The sequence below is a fragment of the Colossoma macropomum genome, unplaced genomic scaffold (assembly GCF_904425465.1).
Source record: "Colossoma macropomum unplaced genomic scaffold, Colossoma_macropomum, whole genome shotgun sequence".
Classification (NCBI taxonomy): Eukaryota; Metazoa; Chordata; class Actinopteri; order Characiformes; family Serrasalmidae; genus Colossoma; species Colossoma macropomum.
This window is the reverse complement of record NW_023494806.1, coordinates 3,427,473-3,453,159: the sequence shown is the minus strand read 5'-3', so window position 1 is coordinate 3,453,159 and position 25,687 is coordinate 3,427,473. Positions and strand designations below refer to the sequence as shown.

General features: G+C 40.1%; 2 protein-coding genes across 2 annotated transcripts in view; both read left to right on the top strand.

Moving 5' to 3' along the window:
* The window catches only part of atp6v0a2b (ATPase H+ transporting V0 subunit a2b), a 47,574-nt gene extending 27,402 nt beyond the window's left edge, over window positions 1-20,172 (top strand). The window contains 12 exon segments of the mRNA XM_036598474.1: window positions 3,674-3,886; window positions 4,875-5,025; window positions 5,959-6,098; window positions 8,554-8,711; window positions 10,593-10,683; window positions 10,933-11,051; window positions 11,731-11,941; window positions 12,848-12,967; window positions 14,058-14,177; window positions 15,763-15,880; window positions 16,115-16,286; window positions 19,125-20,172. Coding sequence (XP_036454367.1) covers window positions 3,674-3,886; window positions 4,875-5,025; window positions 5,959-6,098; window positions 8,554-8,711; window positions 10,593-10,683; window positions 10,933-11,051; window positions 11,731-11,941; window positions 12,848-12,967; window positions 14,058-14,177; window positions 15,763-15,880; window positions 16,115-16,286; window positions 19,125-19,227 — 1,716 coding nt within the window. The 3' untranslated portion in view covers window positions 19,228-20,172.
* Window positions 20,173-24,323: 4,151 nt separating this feature from the next.
* The window catches only part of dnah10 (dynein axonemal heavy chain 10), a 109,071-nt gene continuing 107,707 nt past the window's right edge, over window positions 24,324-25,687 (top strand). The window contains 1 exon segment of the mRNA XM_036598948.1: window positions 24,324-24,677. Within this exon segment, the coding sequence (XP_036454841.1) occupies window positions 24,446-24,677 (232 nt within the window). The 5' untranslated portion in view covers window positions 24,324-24,445.

Genomic DNA, 25,687 nt, shown 5'->3' with positions numbered 1-25,687 from the left:
CGATTTGTTTAGGTTTTAAATGCTGCAAATTCAACATTATACTGATTAAGATAAGATGACAGTAGTAGATAATTCACTCCCATCCTCAGAAAATGCTCCTTCACCAAATTTTGACTGAGTTCTCTTTGAATTCTCTTTCAGCGCACTTGCAATCAGATTCATCTGCTCAGGGAAGGAGTCTGTAATACAACCCACGTTACAAAATTTTTGATATGCTGCATGCAGTTACACATTCTGACCAGAGAGGTCTCCAAATCCACAAAACTTATAGAGTGTAGCTTTGATATTTTATGTTCTTTGGATTAATATTTGACTGGATGTTGTGAAAGAAACCCTGTGCTGTATGTAGACATTTGGTATCTGTCTACTCCACCTTATTGCTTTACATGCTGCGTATCGCTGTTATCAGAAGAAAACCTCGTATCTCCATTTTTGTCGTTTTTCCATTTATGTCGTCATCTGAAAATACCTGTTGCCCTTTACATTGTGTGTAAATTTCATGATGAATGGACTAAAAGAAACGGCCCAAAATGACTTGGAAAAAAGTCTGGTTCCATTGACTTACATTGAAAATAAAGTATGTTTTTTCCTTCTCCTGTAAAGTTACCATTTTGGAGATACGAGGTTTTCTTCCGACAGCAGCGATATATTATGTTGCTTCTTTCTTTTTTTTTTTCCCTCAGTAATGGCCTGTTTGATCTGGTCTGCTCCTGCCTGATGAGTCACACAGACTGTTTTTTAACCATTAACCAATTTAGATCAAATGCAAAAGACTAATCTTTCACCATCAAAGTCAGCAAACTCTGAGCTGTGTGGAGTCATCGCAGCTTGCATGCATATAGGTGTTAGACATGAACTATAAGGAGCACACAGGAACTAGACTGCAGAGAGGTCTAGATTCTGTTCTGTTTATGACAGTCGAAAGTTTGGGGGACATGTTGTTTTAGAATGTTTTTGATACAAATCAGCGTTTTGATACAAATCAAAGTTTTCTTTGTCAGTTTGCAATTCTTTAGCATTTTACTTGAGCATCATGACATTTTTCTTGTAAAAATACTTGCAAAACTGAAAGAACATCTGATGAAAGTGCTGCCTTGGGAATGATGCCAAACACATGCATGTTTTCCCCTAGTTATGTTAGCACTTATCAGCACTCAAACCTTTAGACCAAAAGATTTCTTTTCAGCAATACTTTGAAAAAGAAACCCGTCAATTCATTATTTGTACAAAAGCTTTGTAGGGTTTTGCAAAAAGAAGGCAGCCAAACTTTTGTAGTTTGTGTATGAATTGAACTACAATTTTATTTTTACATGTACAGTACTGTGCAAAAGTCAGAGTCAAAGTCACCCTTCATTTATTTCATTTCCAGTTTTTTTCCAGTTTAGTTTGTCTGTTCTTTTCAGGAGACTCACTTTCAGCTCCTCAAAGAATCTGCTGACACACCTCCAAAGTTCAGTCTTAGAAGCTGGTTGATCATTTTCTGAAGTAATCAAACACATTCAGTGGTGTTGAGGTCTGGACTCTGTGGTGGTCAGTCCATTGTTCAGCTTCTTTGTTTGATGTGTCCGTCTCCTTTTCTCAGTGAGGTTCTTCTTGACAGCTACACATCCTTTCAGACCCACAGCGCTGAGTCGTCTTCTCACAGTGGAAGGATGGACAGAAACACCTGTGGATGTTTTCAGATCTGAAGCAAGAGTGGAGCTTGTTTTTTTTAGAGTGCAGAAGTTTTGTTGACATTAAGTTAACACGTCCTATACAGAGAACACAATCTGGAAATTAATAAAATCTAAAATGTGTCCTATGCAAAATGTATGCCACATTTTAAATATATTATATTTTGATTAAATATTTTAACATTTTCCAGATTCCAGTTAAACTAATAAATAAATATTATGCACTAAAAAATGCCATATTTAAGTGCATTTTCTGTAGAGGATGTGTAATTTATTTTTGCTTAGAAAATCCTCCTTAGTGTGGATTGAAGCACTGGTTGGAGAGGGCGGTCAGGCGGGTGGGGGCGGGGTTAGGAGTATGTGTGCAGGGAGTGTGGGTGCAGGTTTTGTCCCATGATGGGTCATGTGATTCAGCTTGTGCTCACTTGAGAGTGAGTCTGGGAGACTGTGCTGGAATCCCTGCAGAGAGATTTGATCTTAAAAGGAGGGAAAAACTGCATTAGTGTCCTTCACATGATAGCCATGAGGTCTGAGCTCTGAGGGCAGTCTCCCACACCCACTCTCACTCTCTCACAAAGGCTGCAGAGGCGTTATTTAATCAAGCTAGCGGTGGACAGTATGACCATATGTTATTGTGATAAATTATGTCACAGTACTGTTTTCTGAGTATGTAATGGGTATGGTCAGCATTTAGCTATAGAGAACCTATAAACAGCAACAACCAGTGTAGTCACTGCATAAACTGCATAATAACAAGTAGCTGATGGGGTTAACGAGTAGCTGATTGAGCCCATATGGCATCATCTTGTTTTATTCCTTTTTTTTACCAGTTGGTTTTGTTTTTCAGTTTCTTTTTAGATCATTTTAGAAAACGCTGCTGTTGGAACAAAACCTCGTATCTCCAAAATGGTAACTTTACAGGAAAAGGAAAAAACCTACTTTACTTTTAATGTAAGTCAATGGAACCAGGTCATTTTGGGCTTGTTTCTTTTGGCCCATTCATCATGACATTTACACACAGTGTAAAGGGCAACAGGCATTTTCAGATTGTCAAAAAACGAAAAACGTTACGAGGTTTTGCTCCGACAGCAGTGAAAACATTAAATAAAGTCATTTTACAGCCTTTTTTAAATGAAGCACTGCTTTTTTGCTGGTGCATCTTGTTCAGAAAGGGTATCTCAGTGCATATTGTGAAAGTGTCTTAATATTGTGATATATTTTTGCCTGGTTGCCCAGCCTTAGCTCAATTTCACACATACACACACACTACGCAAACTGCATGCCACTTTGGCTCCAAGGCTGCTAAACCTGAGAATTAGGGCTGTGACTATCGATTACAGCAGTAATTGAGTGGTTTACCGATTAATTTGATGAGTTATTAGGGGTCAAACAAAAGAAATGGACTTAACCGAAGAGTAAAAGTGCCCACCTGTTCATACAAATAGTATTTAATAGATATTTTTAAATGAAGTATTTTAAAAGGATTCATAACTTATCATTTATAGTAAAAAGTGTAGAATCTTTAAATGGTTTATTGCTCTTAAGTTAACAAACCAGTCAAAGATTTTACAATTCTTTACTGCAAAAAAAAAAACTTTTGAGTGCTATATATATGTGTGTGTGTGTGTGTGTATATATATATATTTGTATGTAACACTTTACGTTTTAATTTATATCTATTAAATCAAGTTTAACTGCTCATCTCCTTTTTCTTTTCTCATGCAAACTGCTTTCTAACTTCCAAGTCCTCTGGGCAAAAGCTAAGCATGCTATTCTCCAGTCTGGCCATGACAGTGGTTTAGGAAATGGTTTACTAGCCTGATTTTGCTACGTGATGTAGACTGTCTTGGGTTTTTTTCCTGTTTAGGTCTTTTTGGTTGTAGATTGTTTATTAAATAAATTGGTTCACACTCTGACCGTCTTTGACAAGACATCTTGGTTTAGTGTTTGTTTGAAAGTTTCCTACCTTCATGGACTGCTGTTTTCATTTTCTACTGTAGGTTCTCCACCGGACGGAGGACTACTTGAGGCAGGTGCTGAACAAAGCCTCAGAGTCGGTGTACACTTGGGGAATCCAGGTGAAGAAGATGAAGGCTATTTATCACATCCTCAACCTGTGCAGCTTCGATGTCACCAACAAGTGCCTCATCGCGGAGGTGTGGTGCCCTGTAAATGACCTGCCTGCCCTGCGGAGGGCGCTAGAAGAAGGCTCGGTAAGACTGCTCCGCTTCCTTCGGTCTGTGCTAACAAAAGGGTCCCAGTGCTACACCGGAGGTCTTCAAATCCTGACAATGAATCCAGTTACCAGTCCCAGATTTTGTAATCACTGTTAGTTAAGTGAACTGGTGATATAACCAATGGCCACCTGTAAAATCCAGGGCCGGAAACTGGATTCATGGTCCAGTATTCTTTATTTTTAATTTTCCTGAGGTCCTTTTATAACATTTGTGTGGTTTTACATGCAAGAACAACAGTAATTCATTTTCACTTGACCATCTTCCAACCTCTGTTAATTCCTTAAACAGTCTGTTTTGTTACTGTGCCTTTAAGACTAATGTGATTGGCTGCCGTGCATTGTGCTACGTTTAAGAAACAATCTGGGGTATTTTATAACTTCAGTGTGAAAGGGCGATGCTAAACTACTGTAGGCTAACTAGGCAGATCTAGGCAGATACATGTTAATGAAGTTGTGACTTCACAAAAACAAGGAATTCAAAACAGTCTATGAATGGTATATTTAAAATTTTACAGTCTTTACAAGCCACATTATGGCGTTTTATTAAAAAAACGTAAGGATGTGCTTGATATGGGCTCTTTAAATGTATTTTATCTTTTCTACCAGTCTTCTAAAAGGTCCTATATCAGTGCATTAAGTCCTTGCTTTTCTAATAAGCATACTTTTCAGCAGGCCTGCTGTCAGACTCTTTCTATTTGGCTTTAGTGTTTATGGTACTGAATTGTTTTGTTGTGGTCTTGACTGTATTGCAAACAAACAAGAAAAAAAATCAACGATTACAGGAAATAAAGATTGGAAAAAAATGCTTTTTTACTGATTTGTTTTGTAGACAAATAAGAAAAAAACTTATATAGTCAATGATTATTATTTTGCGCTTTTACCGCTTGTTTTACTGCACTGTAACTGCCATTATGTAATCATAAATGGAACCAGTCTGACCTGATTTCTTGATTTTAATCTTTCAGAGAAAAAGTGGTGCCACCGTTCCATCGTTTGTCAACCGTATCCCTACCAACGACACTCCACCCACTCTCATACGGACCAATAAGTTCACCTCAGGCTTTCAGAACATAGTGGACGCCTACGGAGTCGGCAGCTACAGGGAGGTCAACCCAGGTGAGCCACAGCAGCTTCAATGTGGGTGTGTGTGTACCAGTCACTTCATTAAGAACATCCCTTTTTTCTACGCTCATTGTCCATTTTATCAGCTCCACTGGCCATATAAATGCACTTTGTAGTTCTACAGTTACAGACTGTAGTCCATCTGTTTCTCTGCATACTTTGTTACCCTGTTCTTGAGTGGTCAGGACCCCCACAGGACCCCCACAGAGCAGGTACTATTTGGGTGGTGGATCATTCTCAGCACTGCAGTAACGCTGACGTGGTGGAGGTGTGTTAGTGTGTGTTGTGCTGGTGTGAGTGGATCAGACACAGCAGTAATGGTGGAGTTTTTAAACACCTCAGTGTCGCTGCTGGACTGAGAACCAGAAACATCCAGCCAACAGCGTCTTGGGGGCAGCGTCCTGTGACCACTGATGAAGGACTAGAGGATGACCAACACAAACTGTGCAGCAGCAGATGAGCTATCGTCTCTGACTTTACATCTACAAGGTGGACTGACAAGGTAGGACTGTCTAATAGAGTGGACAGTGAGTGGACACAGTATTTAAAAACTCCAGCAGCACTGCTGTGTCTGATCCACTTGAACCAGCACAACACACACTAACATGCCACCACCACGTCAGAGTTACTGCAGTGCTGAGAATGACCCACCACCCAGATAATACCTGCTCTGTGAGGGTCCTGACCATTGAAGAACCGAGTAAGTATGCAGGGAAACAGATGGACTACAGTCTGTAACTGTAGAACTGCAAAGTGAAACTATATGGTCAGTGGAGCTGATAAAATGGATGGTGAGTGTAGAAACAAGGAGGGACACACACACACAGTGCAGGGTAAACACGTTCCTCATGCTCATAAGTCTGAACCCAAAGACCATGTATGAGTTTAGATGAGTTTAATTAATCCTCATGTCTTTCTCTTTTACAGCGCCTTACACTATCATCACTTTTCCCTTCTTGTTCGCCGTAATGTTTGGTGACCTCGGCCACGGGATCATCATGGCCCTGTTCGCCCTCTGGATGGTTCTGTATGAGAATGACCGCAAACTGAAGAAAACCAGGAATGAGGTGCGCGTTGGTTGATTATGACTTCTTTAATTTGCATTGTTGTAATTACAGGAAAACTTTGTAACTTCATCTCTAACAGCTGATCTTTACACTGTGACAAATGGGCCAGTAGAAATGGTCCAAAATTACACAACGTTACATTAAGTAAAGATGCTTCCTTCTTGTTTAAAGTCATTGCTTAAATGTTTTTTCTCATCACAGTGACCGTACTGATTTTAGTGGCTTTACTCTAGTTCAGGGGTCAGCAGCATGCAGCTCAGTTAATGCCCTGTTGTGGCTCCACAGGAGAATTAGATTTGTAGGTAAAAATAAAATAAACCTCCTTTACAGTAAAATAAAGCTCTGCTGATCGTTCAACACAGTTTAACAATAAATGGTCTTAAACTCTGGAGTTAATGTAGAACTGCTAATTCACCCTTTAACCCTGAAGGTTGTCACGCAGACTGCTGGTCACCATAGCATAACAACAGTCTCGCCTAGTTATTCGCTAGCGAAAAGGCAAAGAGAAAGATTTAAGACGAACATCAGTAATTTGGAAACGAATGGACTTATTTGCATGTATAATCACTCCAGCTGGTTTCCTGATACGTTTAATCTGCAAGGAGAAACTGACAAACACTAAAAAGTTGCGAGTCGCTTCTCATTCGCCAGCTTCTTGTTCGAATTCTCCCATTTCACCTTAAATGGTGCAGCAGTTGCATTCTGGCACCTCAGGCACCATTTAAGATGGAACGGGAAAATTCGAACAAGAAGCTGGCGAACGAGAAGCGACTTCAGCCTCGTTAAAAATCAAACATTGAGAGACGTTTTACAGGAAACTGACGTTAATCTACTTTTGCGGAGAAGTTTCCTGCCAGAGATGTGAGAAAAGTGGCTATAGCTGAGCTAAAGCTTAAAGCAGAGCAAAGTAAGTCTGCGTTTTTGTTTATAATTTTTAGCCTATATTAGTACATCAGCACATACTGAGACATATTTACAGCCAAGATGGTAAAATGGACGTAAAATGTTGTGGCTCCCAAGGTGGTTTGATTTTTGTTGAAAGGACAGAATGGCTCTTCTTAATATCTGGGTTCTCTGCTCTAGTTTTTATATTTTTGAACATGATATAGAGTTAGGTCTGATATTGGGTGTGTCTCAAAACCTAGTGAGCTCTCTAAGTAGCCGCTGTTTACATAGGCAGCTGTCTAAGTAGGCAGCGTTCCAACCGTCATCTATCCTTATAAGATAGATAAATGAGACGCTCTAGTTAGACAGCAGTGACATCGTCGCTTGTTCCCGCCCACTGCACGAGACCGGCGTTTACTTACCTCAGCCATCAGAATCACATTTAGCCAACGTGGATCTGCTCTGGCAGTTTATATAGCGATTTTAATTGTATTTGCTCTGAATGAAACAGCAAAATAGACAACAGTTGTGGTCAAACGCGGAAAGTATCGGCTATCTGTGCACCTTTATGACTAGAAAACAGATAAATACCCCAGAAAATCAGAATAACTTACATTTGAAGATGACGTCGCTGCTCGGTGACGCGTTTCTGCCCACCATCTTCAAACAAAAGCTGCGCCGCGCTGCGTCGCGGGATTGCCTCAGCGGCTGAGGAAACATCCGATGCTCTCTTGATATTCGGCCAAAATGAGACCTCAGTAGGCAGCGTATTTGAGATATCTAAGAATTGGGGCAGCCTTCTTGTCGGGAGCGCGCATGTTCTGACGTAAAATGCTGTTTATGTAGAGAGCTGACTAGGATTTGAGACACACCCATAGAGTTAGTTCTATCCTCACCTCCTGCAAAACCAACACAAGCACCAACTGTAATCTAGCAAAGCTGGCTGTGAGATTACGGTTGTCCACGCTTAATGATTTTAATTAGTGCAGTCAGGTTTATTAGAAACCGGAAACTCCGGTTTCCTCCCACAGTCCAAAAACATGCAGTCAGGCCAATTGGGACACGCTAAATTGCCCCTAGGTGTGAGTGTGTGTGTGTGAATGTGTATGTCTGTCTGTCTGCCCTGCGATGGACTGGCGACCTGTCCAGGGTGTATCCTGCCTTCCGCCCAATGACAGCTGGGATAGGCTCCAGCACCCCACCGCGACCCAGAAGGATAAGCGGTTTAGATGATGGATGGATGGATGGAGGTTTATTAGATTAGAAGGTTGGAACTAAACTGAGCAAGTCTGTAGAACTGCAGAAGCATCTTTACTCTCGTAACAAAACTCCTTAATCTCTAAAATGGAAAGGAGAAACAAATGTTCTGAACTTTTTTAAGTAGAGGATTATGTAACAAGATTTTATTCCATGTGATTTTGGATCATTTCTGTTGCTTCATCCTGAAATGTTCACACAGTGTAAAGGGCAGATGATATTTTCGAACGGTTTTGATACGACAGCAGCAATAATAACCTGTGAGCGAAGTTCATTTAGGCAAAATGACATGTTGTATTTTCTTTCGTTTCAGATCTGGAACACGTTTTTTGAAGGACGTTACATCATCTTAATGATGGGCATATTCTCAGTGTACACTGGATTCATATATAACGACTGCTTCTCCAAGTCTCTAAACCTGTTTGGCTCTGGGTGGAACGTCAAGGCAATGATCGATCATGGGCCGTGGACGTGAGTTACAGTGAATGTTCTGTTCAATGCTGTTGCACAGAAATGAACTTCAGCATAAACTTTGAGTGACTTCTTGTTAATTTGGTTGCTTTTTAAATGAACTAAATGAACTAAAGTACTAATTTATGCAGTGTTTAGGCATGTCAAATGTAAAGTGGTAGCGTATATGGATTCATGGGGTGTTCAGAGCACTACTTTTCAAAATCTAGCTTTGGTCTTTTCATTGTTGTTTAAGAAGCAACAGTGATTGAAGAGCATTTTCTAGCCTACGCAATGCACTTCGTGTTTATAAACCATCAAGAAGTGGGCGATGTGGCAACAGCGTAATGTCACAATACAAGTTTTCACGATAGACAATCATCAGAAAAGATAACATAAGTTGAAACAGACAAAATAGTGCCACTTTTAAAAAAATACTATCAAACACAGTAATTTGCATTCAACACTTCAGCATACTGAGCTGCACTAAAACCAAGTAAACCGGGCTATGTATGCTCTCTTTGTATTGAATCATGCAGTAGAAGTATTTAAGCACTGATGACATCTGCAGTATGATCCGAAAGCATACTGTGATGCAGTTAATCACAATAGAGATAAATATTGTCCAGCTCTACTGTCAACTTCCAAGTGCCACCAAAGGAATGCCATACGTCATCCACAGCTGACCAATCAGTATCCAGGACGCCTTCTCTCCAGTAGCTCATCCAGCGTAGATTACAAGCTAGTTTTGTCTCTTTTCAAACACTCAGAGTTGAAAAACACTCCACACGAAGATTCCCACAATCTGAACGTGAGAGAGTTTTATATTTTTGTATGTCAAATTCAAAATCTTTCACATTCTCTCTAATCACAGTCTCATATTTACCTACTTGTCAGTCAGATTTGCTAACCCGCCCCCTGCACTGTCAAAAAATACTGTCCAGGAAAATTTAATACAAACAAGGTAAATGTACCCTTATAAGTACAGCAGTTTCCGTAAAGTTTCAGTGATTCACTATATTCACTTTCCCCACTGGAAAGGACATATTTTACTTTAACTTAACGTTTTTAGGTAGAAATATAGAGTCGTTCTGCAGTTTTAGCTCATTGGGCCAAACAAGGCCTCATGCTGTTTTGGCCTTTTTTATAGGCAGAGTGAATAGAGCTGAAAGGAAGTCACACACAAATACAGGGTGATTCGAAAAGATTCTTCCGAGCACAATATTTTTCCAACCATGAGGGTCATAGAGTTTCTGACTGTCAGTGGAAGTTGGCTCCCTTCAGTCTGAGAGGAGATGAGACCCCTGAGCAGAAAGCGTTCTGTGTTCTCCACTTCAATAAGAGTGAATCCATCATAACTGTGCAGTGTGATTTTCGTGGGCAGTGAAGCTCCAACAGCTCAGAGCGTTCGTCGTTGGTTCCACAACACTGGATGATCTCCGAAATCGCACTGAAAGAGCTGTGAGTGCAGCGACACCCGACACGCTCAATCCAGTATGGGATGAATCTGACTATGGTGTTGATGTTGTCTGTACAGCTGGAGGAGGTTCATACTGAGACCTTGTAACATTACATAATAAACTTTATACTCAATTAAACCATTTACAGTTCACTGCATTGATCTGTAATGATTAACAAGAAAAATAAATCATTTTGAAATCGGATGAATCTGTTTGAATCACCCTGTGTAATAAAAAGCTGGAGTTAAGGCTGGCTGGGAGTATGGAGTCAGTGCAACTAATAACTGCAGCGGATTATGTTCTCTCCAAGTGCATAAGAAGCACCTCAATTCATGACACAGAATCGAAATTCATGTCGAACCTAAAAATATTTGAACCGTTCCACCACTTGTTACGTCTGATTACATCTGATTACTTTACTGATCACTCTTTTCTTCTCCAGGAATGGCACACTACAGTCAAACAGCCTTCTCACACTCGACCCTAATGTCACAGGAGTCTTCACTGGACCGTACCCTCTGGGCATCGACCCAGTAAGTGCATTAATTTTCGGTTTCATTTTTTAAAATAATTTTCAGTCCGTTGCAAATAAAAAGAAGTAAAGGTGGTTTGCCGTCTTTTCTCTCGTCTGCCTGGTGACACAGAATGTTTTCATACCTGGTCAAAATGATATAGGCTAGATTGTGCTACATGTCATGGAAATGAAAATGAAACATGCCAAACAAATCATTTTGAGAAAACAAACAATATTTGTTTGTTTGTTTATCTCTGTCTCTCTTTAGATTTGGAACCTGGCGTCAAACAGACTCTCATTCCTGAACTCCTACAAGATGAAGATGTCTGTGATCTTGGGGATCATTCACATGAGCTTTGGGGTCGTTCTGGGGGTCTTCAACCACCTGTGAGTCAACACTCCATTAGTTTGTAAAGGAGCATGCTAAGATAACTGGACCGTTAATCTTCATACTGTTTAACATTTTATATATATATATATATGCACACCAAGTATCTCTTATTAGGGAAGATAACAGTCTAACTTTTTTGATCACAGTCTTCAAGAAAAAATTTAGATTAACATTGAATGTGTGTTGAAGAATTGAACAGTTCAGACTGACCCTTTAACTTTTTGTGCTTCACAAATCTAGAATTCAGCTTCGAAGCTAATTATCAAACAAACACATGAATTTAATCAGGATCTTGCATCAGGGAAAACACTAAAGGGCCCTAATATTACACAGTTAACATTTATCATACGTTTACACCCTTATTCGAGCTCATAAAGGACTGGTAATTAGCTAATGTGCTTAATAAGGTACGGGCGTGGCCAAAAAGTTTGGGCGCCGCTGGTCAAATTACATTACTACACAAATTGCATTTAATATTCAATTACTGTTTATTTGCTGAATTTAACATGCTGGGGGTGCCTGCGCAAAATGTTTGGCACATTTTATATTTTCTGATTTTTCAGTATGTTAAACTCTGCAAATGAATAGCAGCTGTGTGTTAATCTGAGGATCTGGTTTAGTTACTGACCTGTTGATGCTGATTTCCTGTTCTCGTCTCTTGATCTGTTCTCTCAGACACTTCAGGAGGAAGTACAGCCTCTACCTGGTGTTTCTGCCGGAGCTGCTCTTCCTGCTCTGTCTCTTTGGCTACCTGGTTTTTATGATCATCTATAAGTGGCTGGCCTTCACAGCCCGGGACTCGCAGCAGGCCCCCAGCATCCTCATCCAATTCATCAACATGTTCCTCATGCAGGGAGACTCGGGCCAACCCCTTTACCCAGGCCAGGTAAAGTTTTAAGAAGTAAAAAGGGCTGTGCTTACCTTAATATCCTTTGGTCCATGTGTTTTCTGAGATTGCCTTAGCAGAAATCTAAAAAAAAAATAAACTATATGGCTGAAAGTAAGTTTTTATGACTTAATTTGTCATATTAAAGTCTTTTGGTCACAAAGGACTACTGATTTTTTTTCCATACAGTAGAAAATCTTACATACACCTGTATGTAGTCAAGAAGAATTAAATGTACTGTTAAATGCTCATATACTGTTTAATTATACTTCATCCTTTAGACCAATTAGAATTAGTTTTGTGGCATTTTTTCCTTTTCACAACAAATTTAGCTGTTATATATGAGTGAAATGCCATGCTGGGGGGCTTATACCCCTGTAGCCCACACTTGGCATCGGGCATGGTGACATTAGACTTGTGCGGCTGCACCAGAGCATCCCATTCTATTGGTCAGGGATTTTATATCGCTGCTGTCGGAAGAAAACCGCGTATCTCCATTTTATTTGTTTTTTTTAGTTTTTGACATCATTTGCAAATGAGCAATGTGGCCTTTTACGATGAATGGACAAAAAAGAAATGGCCCAAAATGACTTGTGGTGGGGGGGGGTGGTCTGGTTCCATTCACTTGCATTAAAAGTGAAGTATGTTTTTTTCTTCTCCTGTAAAGTTACCATTTTGGAGATACAAGGTTTTCTTCCAAAACAAACAGTGATATGGAGATTACATAATTACATGTGGGCCCTATTGAACCTGTGTCAACAGTGGGTCCACAGCTGATATGGTTGTTAACTGTGTGAATAGTTAAGGGATGTAGCTAACTTGTTACATTGTGTGTGTGTGTGTGTGTGTGTGTGTGTGTGTGTGTGTGTGTGTGTGTGTGTGCGTGTGCGTGCATGTGTGTCTCAGGCTGGACTGCAAGTGTTTTTGGTCCTTGTTGCTGTGCTAAGTGTTCCTGTCTTGTTGCTGGGGAAGCCACTCTACCTTTACTGGCTTCACAAGGGCAGGAATCACATGGGCATGTATAGGGTAAGAACTGTGTGTGTGTGTTTTCATACATTGCATTTTTGTTTATTGCATTGTTTGATGGATTTGATTGATTTGATTCTTAAGCAGAAATCATCTTTAACAGACATTAACACAGAAGTGCCAACAGTTGTACCATATTTTAGTATTAAACGTGCCCACGCTCAGCCACAGCTTCCATTCTTCTCAGGAGACTCACTTTCAGTTCCTCAAAGAATCTGCAGACACACCTCCAAAGTTCAGTCTTAGAAGCTGGTTGATCATTTTCTGAAGTAATCAAACACATTCAGTGGTGTTGAGGTCTGGACTCTGGGGCGGTCAGTCCATTGTTCAGCTTCTTTGTTTGATGTGTCCGTCTACTTTTCTCAGTGAGGTTCTTCTTGACAGCTACACATCCTTTCAGACCCACAGCGCTGAGTCGTCTTCTCACAGTGGAAGGATGGACAGAAACACCTGTGGATGTTTTCAGATCTGAAGCAGCTTGATTTTCTCCTCCCTTTAGAGATGAAAGCTTTAAGTGCTGTTTATCTGATGGGGGCACCTTTGGTGGGCAAACAGGTTTTGCAGTCCCATTTTCTCTGCAGCTTTTAATGACTGCAGTTTTGGAAACTCCTGTTTTTTCACTTAATGTACTTTGACTTTCTCTTTCCTTATGCTTTTGGATTATAACTAATCCAATTAAATCATTGAAAAGTGGTCTCTGACTTTTGCACACTACCGTATATAATCCAGTAGGTTTTAAGTTTAGCCCTCAAAACCAACTTGTGTAGGTATACAGTGAGTATACTTGTGATGTTCATCTTTTTTACTTTGTTAGTTCAGTGTCCTTAGTCTTAAGCGTGATTAATTATATTACACCATTTTTTAAAAGACAATCTTGTTTTCCTGCAATTTGTATCAGAATATAGTGACTTTTACCTGCCTCTAAAACATCCTCTGATGTCACTGAGCACCAGCAGGCGGGTAAAAAACGCTCAGCCACCTCAGAGACCCTCCCTGATACCGTGTTTCCCTCAGAGTACAGAAGAAAAATGAATTATAGTTTCTCTTTCACGTTGTTAATAATTCTCTCCCCCTCGCTTTGTGCATGTAGGGATACGAACGAGTACGACGCAGCAGTGAAGAGGAGGTTTCTCTCATGCGCGCGCATGATTTGGAGGAGGGCAACAGCCTGGACAGCCATTCCAGCAGCTCAGATGGCCAATCAGAAGAGGTAAAGCATAGCAGACTCTCTGGGGGGGGGGCAAGCCATCTCAGTCAGCTATATATGTGGGTCTACATCAGTAAAATAAAATAATCTATATGTAAAATAACCACCATTTCTCTAAAGTAAAACCAATATTTAGCAAATAACCTATATTTATCACAGTAAATGATGTCCTACCATAGTAAAGTGCCAGACGGCGCGCTCTGGGCACAGCATCAAATGCACTGACTGTCCACATGAATGGCTTGTTCAATATTCAGCACTGCAATGTCAGACAGTCTCTCCTGACTCAGTGTTTCTCATGTAGGTTTTTAATTGACACAAGCGAAAAAGTTCCTTTCACATAATGCGCTGCTCACTGGCGCAGTCAGGAGCAATTTGAAGAGGTCACCTATGTTTACAAGGCTACCCAGATCTGACACTTTAAAAAGTGCTAATTGTTGATCGAAGCCGTTTTCTTCTGATGGCATAGCACTGAAGAGGACAGCTCTGCGCTCGTCTCCTCTTTGGGAAATCCATAGCAACGACAGATGCCAGGTCCGCTTCAGTGTTTTCTAGAGCCAAGAATGTTGTTCAGTGCGATTAGGCTTTCCACGTCATTTTCCTGAAACCGATTTCATGTCTGTATTCAAACCAGTCGAAAATTTTTGTCCGTTCTTTCCTAAACTTTCAGCCACGCTTTACTGCAAATAAATTGAATGGTTGATATGGCCCACTCTCAATAAAGTTCACACAATTTTAATGCCATAAATTGGATCTTGTTTTGAAGCCTGCAGCGTATAAGTTGAAATATGGCTTCAAAATTGCTTGTAAGGCTGGTAATTGGGGCCTCTGTGACGTTTGTCTGTTCAAACTGTCGTTTTTCAGCAGTAACGTCAGTTCTTGGCTTTTTAAAGAAGTAGTCGTCAGGTATATTGGGTATTGCGTCAAGTATAGCTATTTCTAACTATTGGCCTTTACAAAAATGATTCATTTCTAGAGAGTAACATTACAAGCGCACCCAATCTATAAATTAGTTTTGACAAACGTCAATATTCCATAATTAAAGTGAGCTGACGAGCATTTTTGCACCCCCCCTTGTCCCCACAAACTTTGCCCCCCCTTGCCCCCCCTTGTCCCCCCCTTTGCCCCCCCTTGACCCCCTTTGCCCCGCCTTGTCCCCGTCACTTGCCCCCCTTGTCCCCACAAACGTTGCCCATGATAAACTGGGCAACATTGCCATCATTCCATGTTGTATTATATTGATTATATCTCTTATTATATTATTATATCGCTCATATTTTCTTCGCTGTCATAACAGATCACCTGCAATGGTTACTTTACAGGAGAAGGGAAAGAAGTACTATACTTGAACTTCAATGTACATTAATGTCACAAGATTTTGTTCCAAGTCATTTTGGACAATTTCTGACCGTTGGTTATGAAATGTCCATCCGACAGAGAAAAAGCGAAGCTTCTGTATTCAAATGGTGTGAAAAATTATAAATAATAAATTTATATATATATATATATATATATATATATATATATATATATATATATATATATATATATATATATGAACAATTAAAAAAAATGTTTTTGTCCTCAGTTGGATTTTGCGGATGTGTTCCTGCATCAGTCCATCCACACTATCGAGTACTGCCTGGGCTGCATCTCTAACACTGCGTCCTACCTGAGACTGTGGGCACTGAGTCTGGCGCACGCACGTGAGTCCTTCTCTGACATTACTATAGACGTGTCACTGTGTTTGCCATAGAAATAGAATGTTTCCAGGTCTGTATTTAAATGTATTGCGGTGTGTGCATTCATAGGAAAAGGGTTGATGAGGTTTTAGTGTTTTAGAAATCTGGATGTATTTTGTGTTTATTGTTCAGTTATTTTTAAATCTTGTTAATGATTAGATTTAGTTAGTAATTTGATTTAATCCTTTTAATAATTAGAGTTGTCGGAGGTGCTGTGGGCGATGGTGATGCGTGTGGGGCTGCGTGTGGACACCAGGGTCGGTGTGCTGTTCCTGGTGCCCGTCTTTGGCCTCTTCGCTGTCCTCACTGTCTCCATCCTGCTGGTGATGGAGGGTCTGTCAGCATTCCTGCACGCGCTGCGCCTCCACTGGTTAGTTCCTCACAACAAACTCCATGACTAGCTAGAGTTTCTTCTTTACTTTAGCACCAGAGCTATGAGGCGAATTTAGTATATCTAGATTTTGGGTGACTGACATTTATAGTGAACACTGTAGATCAATACGGCCCAGTCCCATTTCTTCATTTTACCCCTACCCCTCGCTTTCGAGTGTCACCCTAACCCCTTGGAACTGAGTTACAAAGGGTAGTGATCGAAATCTTGTCTTATGAAATGGGACCCTCAAATAAAACGTTGCATCATTAACAGCTACCAGCGCTGCTCTGTAGGCGACCCTGCCAGTCTGCAGTGACAGCAGAGGAGGGTAAAGTTCAGCTCCTCACTGCTGGGCTTTAGTTACATTTAGGGCATCATATGCCTTCAAAGGGGGGGCGATTATTTATTATCACCCACCACTAATTCTTCAGTGATATGAAGCTGAAGTCAGATATTCACCAGCTTTTTGTTTGAATTTTCCCGTTCCACCTTAAATGGTGCGGCAGTTACATTTCTGGCGCTTCAGGCGTCAGAACTGCTGGACTATTTAAGGTGGAACGGGAACGTTAGCTAGCTAGCTACCGAGGCATGTTATTAGCGATTTTTTATGCTTGTTATGAAGAAAACGACACAATACACTGAAACGACATTAAACTAAGATAATACAGTGGTTATTGTGATTTTTTAACGGAGAAAATTCTCACATCTGTGGGTTTCTTTGGTCTCTTGTTCTCCATCTTGCCAGTTTTTCTTTTTCCTCATATCTCTCTGTTTGGAGTCTCTGAAAAACCTCCGTTTGGAGAGCCATGTAGCCCCTAACACTTCGCCCTACCCCCTCTATCTCAACAAGAATCGGGACACCCTACCCCTAGACGTGAACACGCAAAACAGAGGGCCAAGGGCTGAGTGGTAGAGGCGAGGGGTCAAATGGGATTGGGCCAGCATCATCTGAATATGTATCAAAAGGCATTGCGTGTCCCTTTACTAAGCAACATACAGAGGTACATTGGTTAACAAAAGGTATCAGACTGTGTCGACTCTCTGGAGAAACACTACAATAAAAGGAAAACGCTAATACTGCTCATCATAGCGCTGAAGAGGACGGCTCTGTGCTCGTCTCCTCTTTGGAAAATCCATAGCATACAATGCCAGGTCCGCTTCAGTGTGTTTTCTAGAGCCAAGAATGTTGTTCAGTGCTTTCCACGTCATTTTCCTGAAACCGATTTCATGACTGTATATGAGCCAGTTCAAATTTTAGGCCGTTCTTTCCTAAACTTTCAACTACTGGAAATAAAATGAGTGGCTGATTTGGCCCACGCTCCATAAAGTTCACACAGTTTTAATGACATGAATTGGGTCTCGTTTTGAAGCCTGTAGCGTGTAAGTTGAAATATGGCTAACCTCTTCAAAATTGCTGATTAGCTGGGGTCGAGACTGGAGCAGAAAGGCTTGTAAGGCCGATAATTGATGCCTCTGTCTGTTCAAACTGTCGTTTTCTTGGGTTTTTAAAGAAGTAGTCGTCAAGTGTATTGGGTCGTTTAACCATTTCTAGCCATTGACCAATTCACCTTTACAAAAACAATTAATTTCTCGAGAGAAACATTATAAGCGCACCCAGTCTATACGTTCCTGCAGCTGTGGACCAAGAATTGAATGTGCGGTCAAATTTCTCGTTTTTCTTCATCTGCTGCACTTTTCCAGATGTTATGCCCTAACAGACTAACAGGTTATAGCATTATACTAGTGAGGGATAGGGATCTATTTTGGTCATAGCCATAGATTTCCATTACTTGTTTGGTCTCGCAGCTCCAGTGCAAACCTAAAGAAATCTAGTTTGTTCAGTCTGTGCCAGTAATGTACTTGGTCTACACCCCTAAAAAAGACGGCTCTTCAAGGGTTTTTTAGCAAAGAAAATGATTCTATATAGAACCATGAACATTCAGAACCCTTTGCATCATTAAAGGGTTGTTTGCATCAGAAAAGGGTTCTTCAGATTGATGGAGAATGTGCGATAAATGGTTCTGTATAGATCCTTTTTGGAAAGGGTTCTATATAGCACCCAAAAGTGTTCGTCTATTATTACACACTAAAAATTATGGTTCTTCAAGGGTTCTTTAGTAAAAAAAATTACATTAAAAAATTAAACATTAAAAAAACCCTTTTCCGTGATTTAAAGGGTTCCTTACATCGTGAAAGGGTTTTTCAGATCGATGGAAAATGTGCTGTAGATGGGACTACATAGAACCTTTTTGAAAAGGGTCCTATATATATGGTTCTATATAGGGAGGACTCTTTTTAGTGCTATATAGAACCATATATAACATGTTCTCCATCAATCTAAGGAACCATTTCACCATGCAAAGAATCCTTTTATCTTGATCTTCAGGGTTAAAGGGTGAATCAGCAGTTCTACATTAACTCCAGAGTTTAAGACCATTTATTGTTAAACTGTGTTGAACGATCAGCAGAGCTTTATTTTACTGCAGAGGAGGATTATTTTATTTTTACCTACAAATCTAATTCTGCTGTGGAGTCACGACAGGACAGTAAAAGAGCCGCGTGTTGCCGGCCCCTGCACTAGATGTTGAACATTGCTGTGAGGATTTGATTGAGCATCAGTGAGGTCAGGTACTGATGTTGGATGGTCAGTTCTGGATCACTCCAGCTCATCCCAAAGGTATTGGATGGAGCTCCGTCACTCCCGCAGCCCAGTGCTGGGGGTTTTATACCCAGTAGCCCTACTTGGCATTGGACATGGTGACCTTAGGCTCATGTGTGGCTCCCTCTCTCTCTCCCTCTCTCTCTCCCTCTCTTTCTCTCTCTCTCTTTTGTCAGGGTGGAGTTTCAGAACAAGTTTTACAGCGGCGCTGGCACCAAGTTCTCACCATTTGCCTTCTCTCTTTTGCACACAAGCTTTGAGAATGATGGACTACTGTGACTTCACACACTCCAGCCCAGAGAGCAAAAGCACTGCAGAAGTGCTGGAAGGATTGTAACCAGATTGAGCCTCAAAACTGTACAACTTTCTCATTTTAATGTGTTTATATATGAAGTGTTTGCACTGTGACTGCCTTACACGTCCAACCAAATACAGTTTTCATGTTTAAGTCCGGTTACCACGGGACACCAAATCTTGAGGGCCCGACTGTCATATCGGGTGGCTGATAGTATCAGCTAGTATTGAGGACCTGGTTTTATTGGTAAAAAATTGCTGAAAATCTCTCTAATGTGCTGTTAACTAGCCACCTCTTTAGTTGCTGCATCATCAGGATTCGAACTCCAAATCTCCCGACAGTGTGGCAAAACTTGTTTAAATGACAGTAATACAGGCGGTAAAAATAGAATGTATTGACAATGAACTTTTAGGATTAGAATACTATGTTATATCGCAGGTTTTTTCATCAAGAGAACTGAGGAAAAACAAGAATAATAAGCGATATTTAACAGAAACCAAAACTGCAGAAATGATGGACAGCTTCACTTGCAGTTCTACAGTATTTATATTATTTAGGACTCTTAAAGTGTGACCAATTGAGAACTGATAATCATATCTGTTAGTAAAGCACTGTTAAAATAAAAAAATTAATATACAGTTAAATTAGCTGATATTATCAGTTATCTGAGATTTTAGCGCCTTAAAATCGGTATTGGACTCTGGCATAAAAGGTTCACATTGGTTGAGCCCTACAATACATTATTATTAAGACAGTGATGGGAACTGTAAGCAGCACTTGAACTGATATATTAGTTGTATAATATTGTTGCAGCTGGTCAGTGACGCTATGGGAATTTGCAAAATTTTGTGCACCCCTGGTCAAATTTTCTTTTTTTTTCTTCTTTTTTTTAAGTGAAAATAAATGAACACATCCTCTACAGACCTCTAATGCACAATAACTGCTTATTTGCTGAATTTAACATATTGTAACAAAAAAATAAAATGAGGCCAAAAGTTTGGGCACATCATATATTTTATCTTTTATTTATTCCAATATGTTAAACTCAAAATCGAAGTTGTGCACTAAAATTAGCAGCAAAACTACATATTTAAGTGTGTTCTCTGTTGATGTTCTCTGTAGAGGATGTGTTTCACTTAGAAAATCAAAAAACCATGTTTTGAACACATGAAGGTGGCCATAAAACCATTGACCTTCATCAGTTGTTTCTAACTTCTAACAAAATTATGGTACACCAGCAGTTCTTGTCGTTCTGCTGGCGTCCAGTACAGTGTGTAATATATTTGTACAAGTCCATAGAAATTCTGTGATCCACATGTTGCCTGATTTGTTGTTTTGACAGGGGTGAGAGATCCCCCACAGCACAGCACATTCCAGAAGTGGCTTTAAGAGGCCTCGGGCCCACGACATCCTAGAGTATTTACATTTTATATGAGCTATGTATGTTGTTATAGTCATTCTGATGCTATAAACTGATTCTTCCCTGAAGTGCTCAGTTTGCAGAAGTGTTAGGAGTCCATGTCTGAGCCTGGCTGTGTTGGGAAAGGTATTAAATGCCTTTGGTGTTTAGACAACCTCAGAAAGAAGGGGTGCTTTTTTTTCCTCCCTTCTTTTCCATCCACTGTGATAACTTTAATGCTTTCTGTTTGTTTTTTTTTGTGATCCATTGATAAGGAGGGTTAAAGGTTTCTGGAAATAGTCCTCTTAACCACATTTCACTGATGAACTTGGAAAGAAGTCCTGTGTGAAACACTAAGCACTCACTGTTTATTTACTAAAATCATAACAGCATTATTAGGTAAGGCTAAATATGCATTGTCAATCTGAGTAAATCAAGGGGTCTCTAAATCGTTTCATGCAATCAAGGAACTCTGAAGAAAAATGAACAAGATCTGTGTAGTTTAAGTCATTTATTTTCTTGGCCAGATATATTAATACTGGTAATAATGGTGAAAGCTCTTTTTCCAAGATATTTTGTCCGCATCAGTTGAACTCATTCTACTGATGTTTTTCTTTCAATGCTCTAACTGTAGAAATGAAAGGTTTGGTGTCTAAATTTAGAACGGCTTAATCCATTCCGATTTTGGATTTTAGGTTTATTTATTTGATGTAATTAGCTCAGTTTTGGTTGTGTGGTTGGTGACGTTTTTGAAAACTTGCATTCCACCTTTTTCAGCTTTGCATTCTGTATTTTTGTATTTTATGGAACTTTTATCCTCAAAACCAAGCTAATATGAGTTAATAAATTGTTTTGATTTTTTGAAAAAAATCTCAGCTTCTTCCTTTCCATGTTTTTCAGGCCAAACTTTGAGTGCTGTGAGTTTGTATCTAGTGCGCCCATAGATACTCATACTTAGATGCCGTGTTGGCTCCAGCCAGGCACGTCAACGGCGCCGCCATTTTGGGAAGGTCAACATCGCTGCTGGACTGCATTCAGTACCATTACAGAGCGGCTGTTTAAGAAAGATACTGTCCGAAATTACACTATTTCAAGAATATTACACTCAGAAAGTGGAACAGGATTATATAACGGAGGGAACGCAGCGATCCACACTCATGTCTGTGTGGTGTTTGTGTAGATATGGCCGTGTGGTTGGTGAAGCTCAGAGAACCTGTTGATGTGATTGTTCTTCCTCTCTGTTTATATTAAGCTTATTTCATTTAAGTCTATTCAGGGGATCCTAACTTCATGTAGAAGATGGTTAATGCTTTGTTTACAGTGATGGTTAATACTTTAGCGGTAAGTTATAGCATTTCTTAGTGTAGATATTCATAATAGATTAACCTTAGAACCTTTTTACACGAACCTGAAGCTAACTTATTTGCCAGCTTCTTGTGCGAATTTTCCCGTTCCGCCTTAAATGGTGCAGCTTCAGACAGCCGAACGTAGCTGCAGAGAACTTATAGAGAGGAGAATTACACTCTGCAATGTCTTGCGGGTTTCTCAAACGCTAGAGGGCGCTCCCAAGCGACTCCAAAATGAATGGGTTGATATGGAGCATTTGAGCAAAATCATAGTTTATAAATGCTTAAACATTTTAATGTAAAAGAATACAATGATTTCATGAACACAGAACAGCATAAAACATTTTAACACCACTGTTATATTTTAAGAGCTTTTAAACTCGAGTTATATGAGATTAAATCGGCGCCTCATGTACGTTCATGACGTCAGTGAGTGCGAACAGCCAATGAGCTGCTCTGCTCGCCAATCAATCAGCACTCAGTAGCAGTAAAGCCCGCCTTCTGCTGCCCAAAACCCGTTTGCTGTAGAAAAACAGGAAATATATAGGTAAGATTTCATAGTTTTTTTAGTGAAATCCATCATTCTGCTTTCTAAAATTAAAGGAAGGTTCTGGGCGAGTGATTAGAAACTATTTTAACTTTTCGTTTTCAGCCATTGAGCTCCATTTACTGTTTAGCAGTCCTGTTCTTGATATAACGGCGGGAATAGGAAGTGGCCACGCTCCTCATAAACCGGCTCTGGTAACTGCTGCACCATTTAAGGTGGAACGGGAAAGCTTGAACAAGCAGCTGGCGAATAGGAAGCCAACTTCAGCTTCGCCCTTCTTACTGTGTTTTGGGGGGTTATTTTATTGTTTATGTGTATTAAGATTAGAAGTGATTCACACATTGATGGATTTGCTGATTGTGAGTTTGTGTTTCTCGTGCTAAACTCACTTCAGGTGCAGACTGAATAGTTTTCTGCTGCTCCAGACGGCTAATTATCACGATCGGTTATTAAAGAAAGCCTAGATTAATCTGTGTCTGAGGATTATAACAAACCGAATTTGGTGAAAATCAGTTCAGTAATAAGGACGTTGTGGCTGATTTAATCCTGAGACTGATCGTCTCTCAATACCAGTGAATCTGTTCACAAGCGGGTCTTGACCTCTCCAACATGGCGGACGGTCAGACGTATCGCCTCAGATAGAGAACAACAGACAACACGGCATCTAGGTAGCTTATGTATATCTATGTAGTGCGCCCTGCTGTCTACAGGCAGCATTTGAACCAAAATGGACCCTTAAAAAAGCATTAGGCTCTCTAATTGGAGAGCGGTTCCTAATAACTAATAGGTAGCTAATAACTTAGCACTAGCTAAGTAGCGGTTAGCTAGGTAATGTGTTGTTATCGTTTTTGGACGTGTCAATTTTAGGCAATGTTTCCCATATTTCATTTAAAGTATTAATATAATATATGTTTCTCTCCTGAATGTTTGCAAACTGAAATATATTAGGCTATACTTTGTTGTTAGATGGAGCTGTAAGACCTTATCTATGACTTTAACAAGATTACTAGCATGGTTACCAGGATTTATTTTATTTTATTTTACTTTATTATATATATATATATGTGTGTGTGTATTGCGCGAAATTAACCCTGTAGGTTACGTATTGAAAATTTTTTTAAACATTTTATTTCTTATTCGCCTACAAATGAAACTCACTGTGCTTTATCAGACTTGGATTAACAGCTTTATTCATTTATTTCATTATTATGGCACTTGTAAATTCATTCGAAATAAGGCAAAATTTAGCAGAAAGCACATTTAAAAACACGTATGGACTGAGAGAGCCAGCGTGTCCCACATTTGCTTGCTTAAAATAGCGCCTATTGAGACACAATGAGTGGGGCTTTTATTTTGACATATGTGAACAACATGGTTGTCATAGAGACGTCCAACTTTCAGTTGCAGCTGTTAGCTGACTTTTGAATAGTAATCTACTTTTAATAGTCAATTTATTTTACAGTCAGCTTAAATTTATATGGTGATTTTAAGATGGTTTTAAGGCTTTTACCTACTCGTTTTACATAAACGTAGCGGTTTTATTAAATATTAAATACTTAAATTAATTTTTAGGCGTTGTTGATGAATATATGTTTAACGTATACGATTTCGCCAATATCCTATTATTATTATTATTATTATTATTATTATTGTTATAAAACAATTCAATCTTTTATTCACCATAAAAACACCGCATTTATTGTCATTGGATTCTGAGTCATTTGATCTCCCGCTTCACGTTGAGCGCGCGGCTTTGGTTGCCATAGAAACCTCAAACTTTCAGCTGCAGCTGTTAGCAGAGTGGCTAACCGCCTCTTCTCTTCAGGGCGGAGATGAAGTTTATTTCTTTCTCCTCCGCTCGCAAACCTGCGTCTTCAGCTCGCACAGTCCGCTTAAACGCAGTCTGAGGAATGGCTCTCGACGACCCGCGGGTGGAATGGATTCGGAACCGAGTGTGTTCGGCGTTTTACCTGCCCGAGCCGAACTGTTTTGAGGAGCTGCTGAGCCGCGGAGATGGAGAGGACGAGCAGAAAATCATCCAGTTCTTAAACCAAGTCACCGACGAGGAGTCCACCTCGGCTCTGCTGTTCTACAAGCGGATAAGGGAGGAGGAGGTGGAGGTGGAGGTGCCAGTCCCGAATGGTAACCAGTCACTAAAGCTCACCTAAGCTTACGGTAGTTTGCTCAGATAGAAACCGTCTGTCAAAGGGAAACTCCACCATTTTTTCAAAATTTCTCAATAGTTCAGTTATTGAGATGTAAACAAAGCTATTCTACGGAGCCCCGCTGTTGTCATCCTGTATAAATAAAAATAATGCATGGCCACGACTTAGTAAAGCGTGGGAACGAGATCCCAATGCATGGCTACGACTTAGTAAGCCGTGATCTCGTCCCCATGCCTTAATTATCTCAGTCCCACACCTTACTAAGTCGTGGCCACGCACAACTTATTTTTATTTACACAGGATGTCACCAGCGGGGCTCCTTATACGAGTAAATAAAAATAATGCGTGGCCACAACTTAGTAAGGCGTGGGAATGAGATGATTAAGTGGTGGCCATGCATTAGGATCTCGTTCCCACGCTTTACTAAGTCGCATTAGGATACGTTCCCATGCCTTACTCATGCGAGCCACAACTTAGTAAGGCGTGGGAATGAGATGATTAAGTCGTGGCCACGCATTAGGATCTCGTTCCCACGCTTTACTAAGTCGTGGCCACGCATTATTTTTATTTATACGGGATGTCACCAGCGGGGCTCCGTACCGTACTATTCAGAGTGGTTTGGTGTGAAATGGTTCAGATGTCTTTACAGTGGTGGTGATAAGAACCAGGGGTCGCCATGACTACAACACAAATATGGACATTTTATTTACTATCCAGAACCACCAGTGAACCTACACGAGTCTTCTGAGTTTATATGGAATGTACCCCTCCACCAGAAACTGAAATACGTTTTAAGCCAAAACGTCGTCACAAAACTATCATAAAACACTGTCAGACATCAGGCAGTGAATTCATAACCATTTCATCAGTGGTGGACGAAGTACAGAAACCATGTACTTGAGTTAAAGTAGAGACACCCAAGGTAAAATATTACTCCAGTAAAAGTAGAAGTTCCTCCCTTTAGACCTCCACTTGAGTAAAAGTACT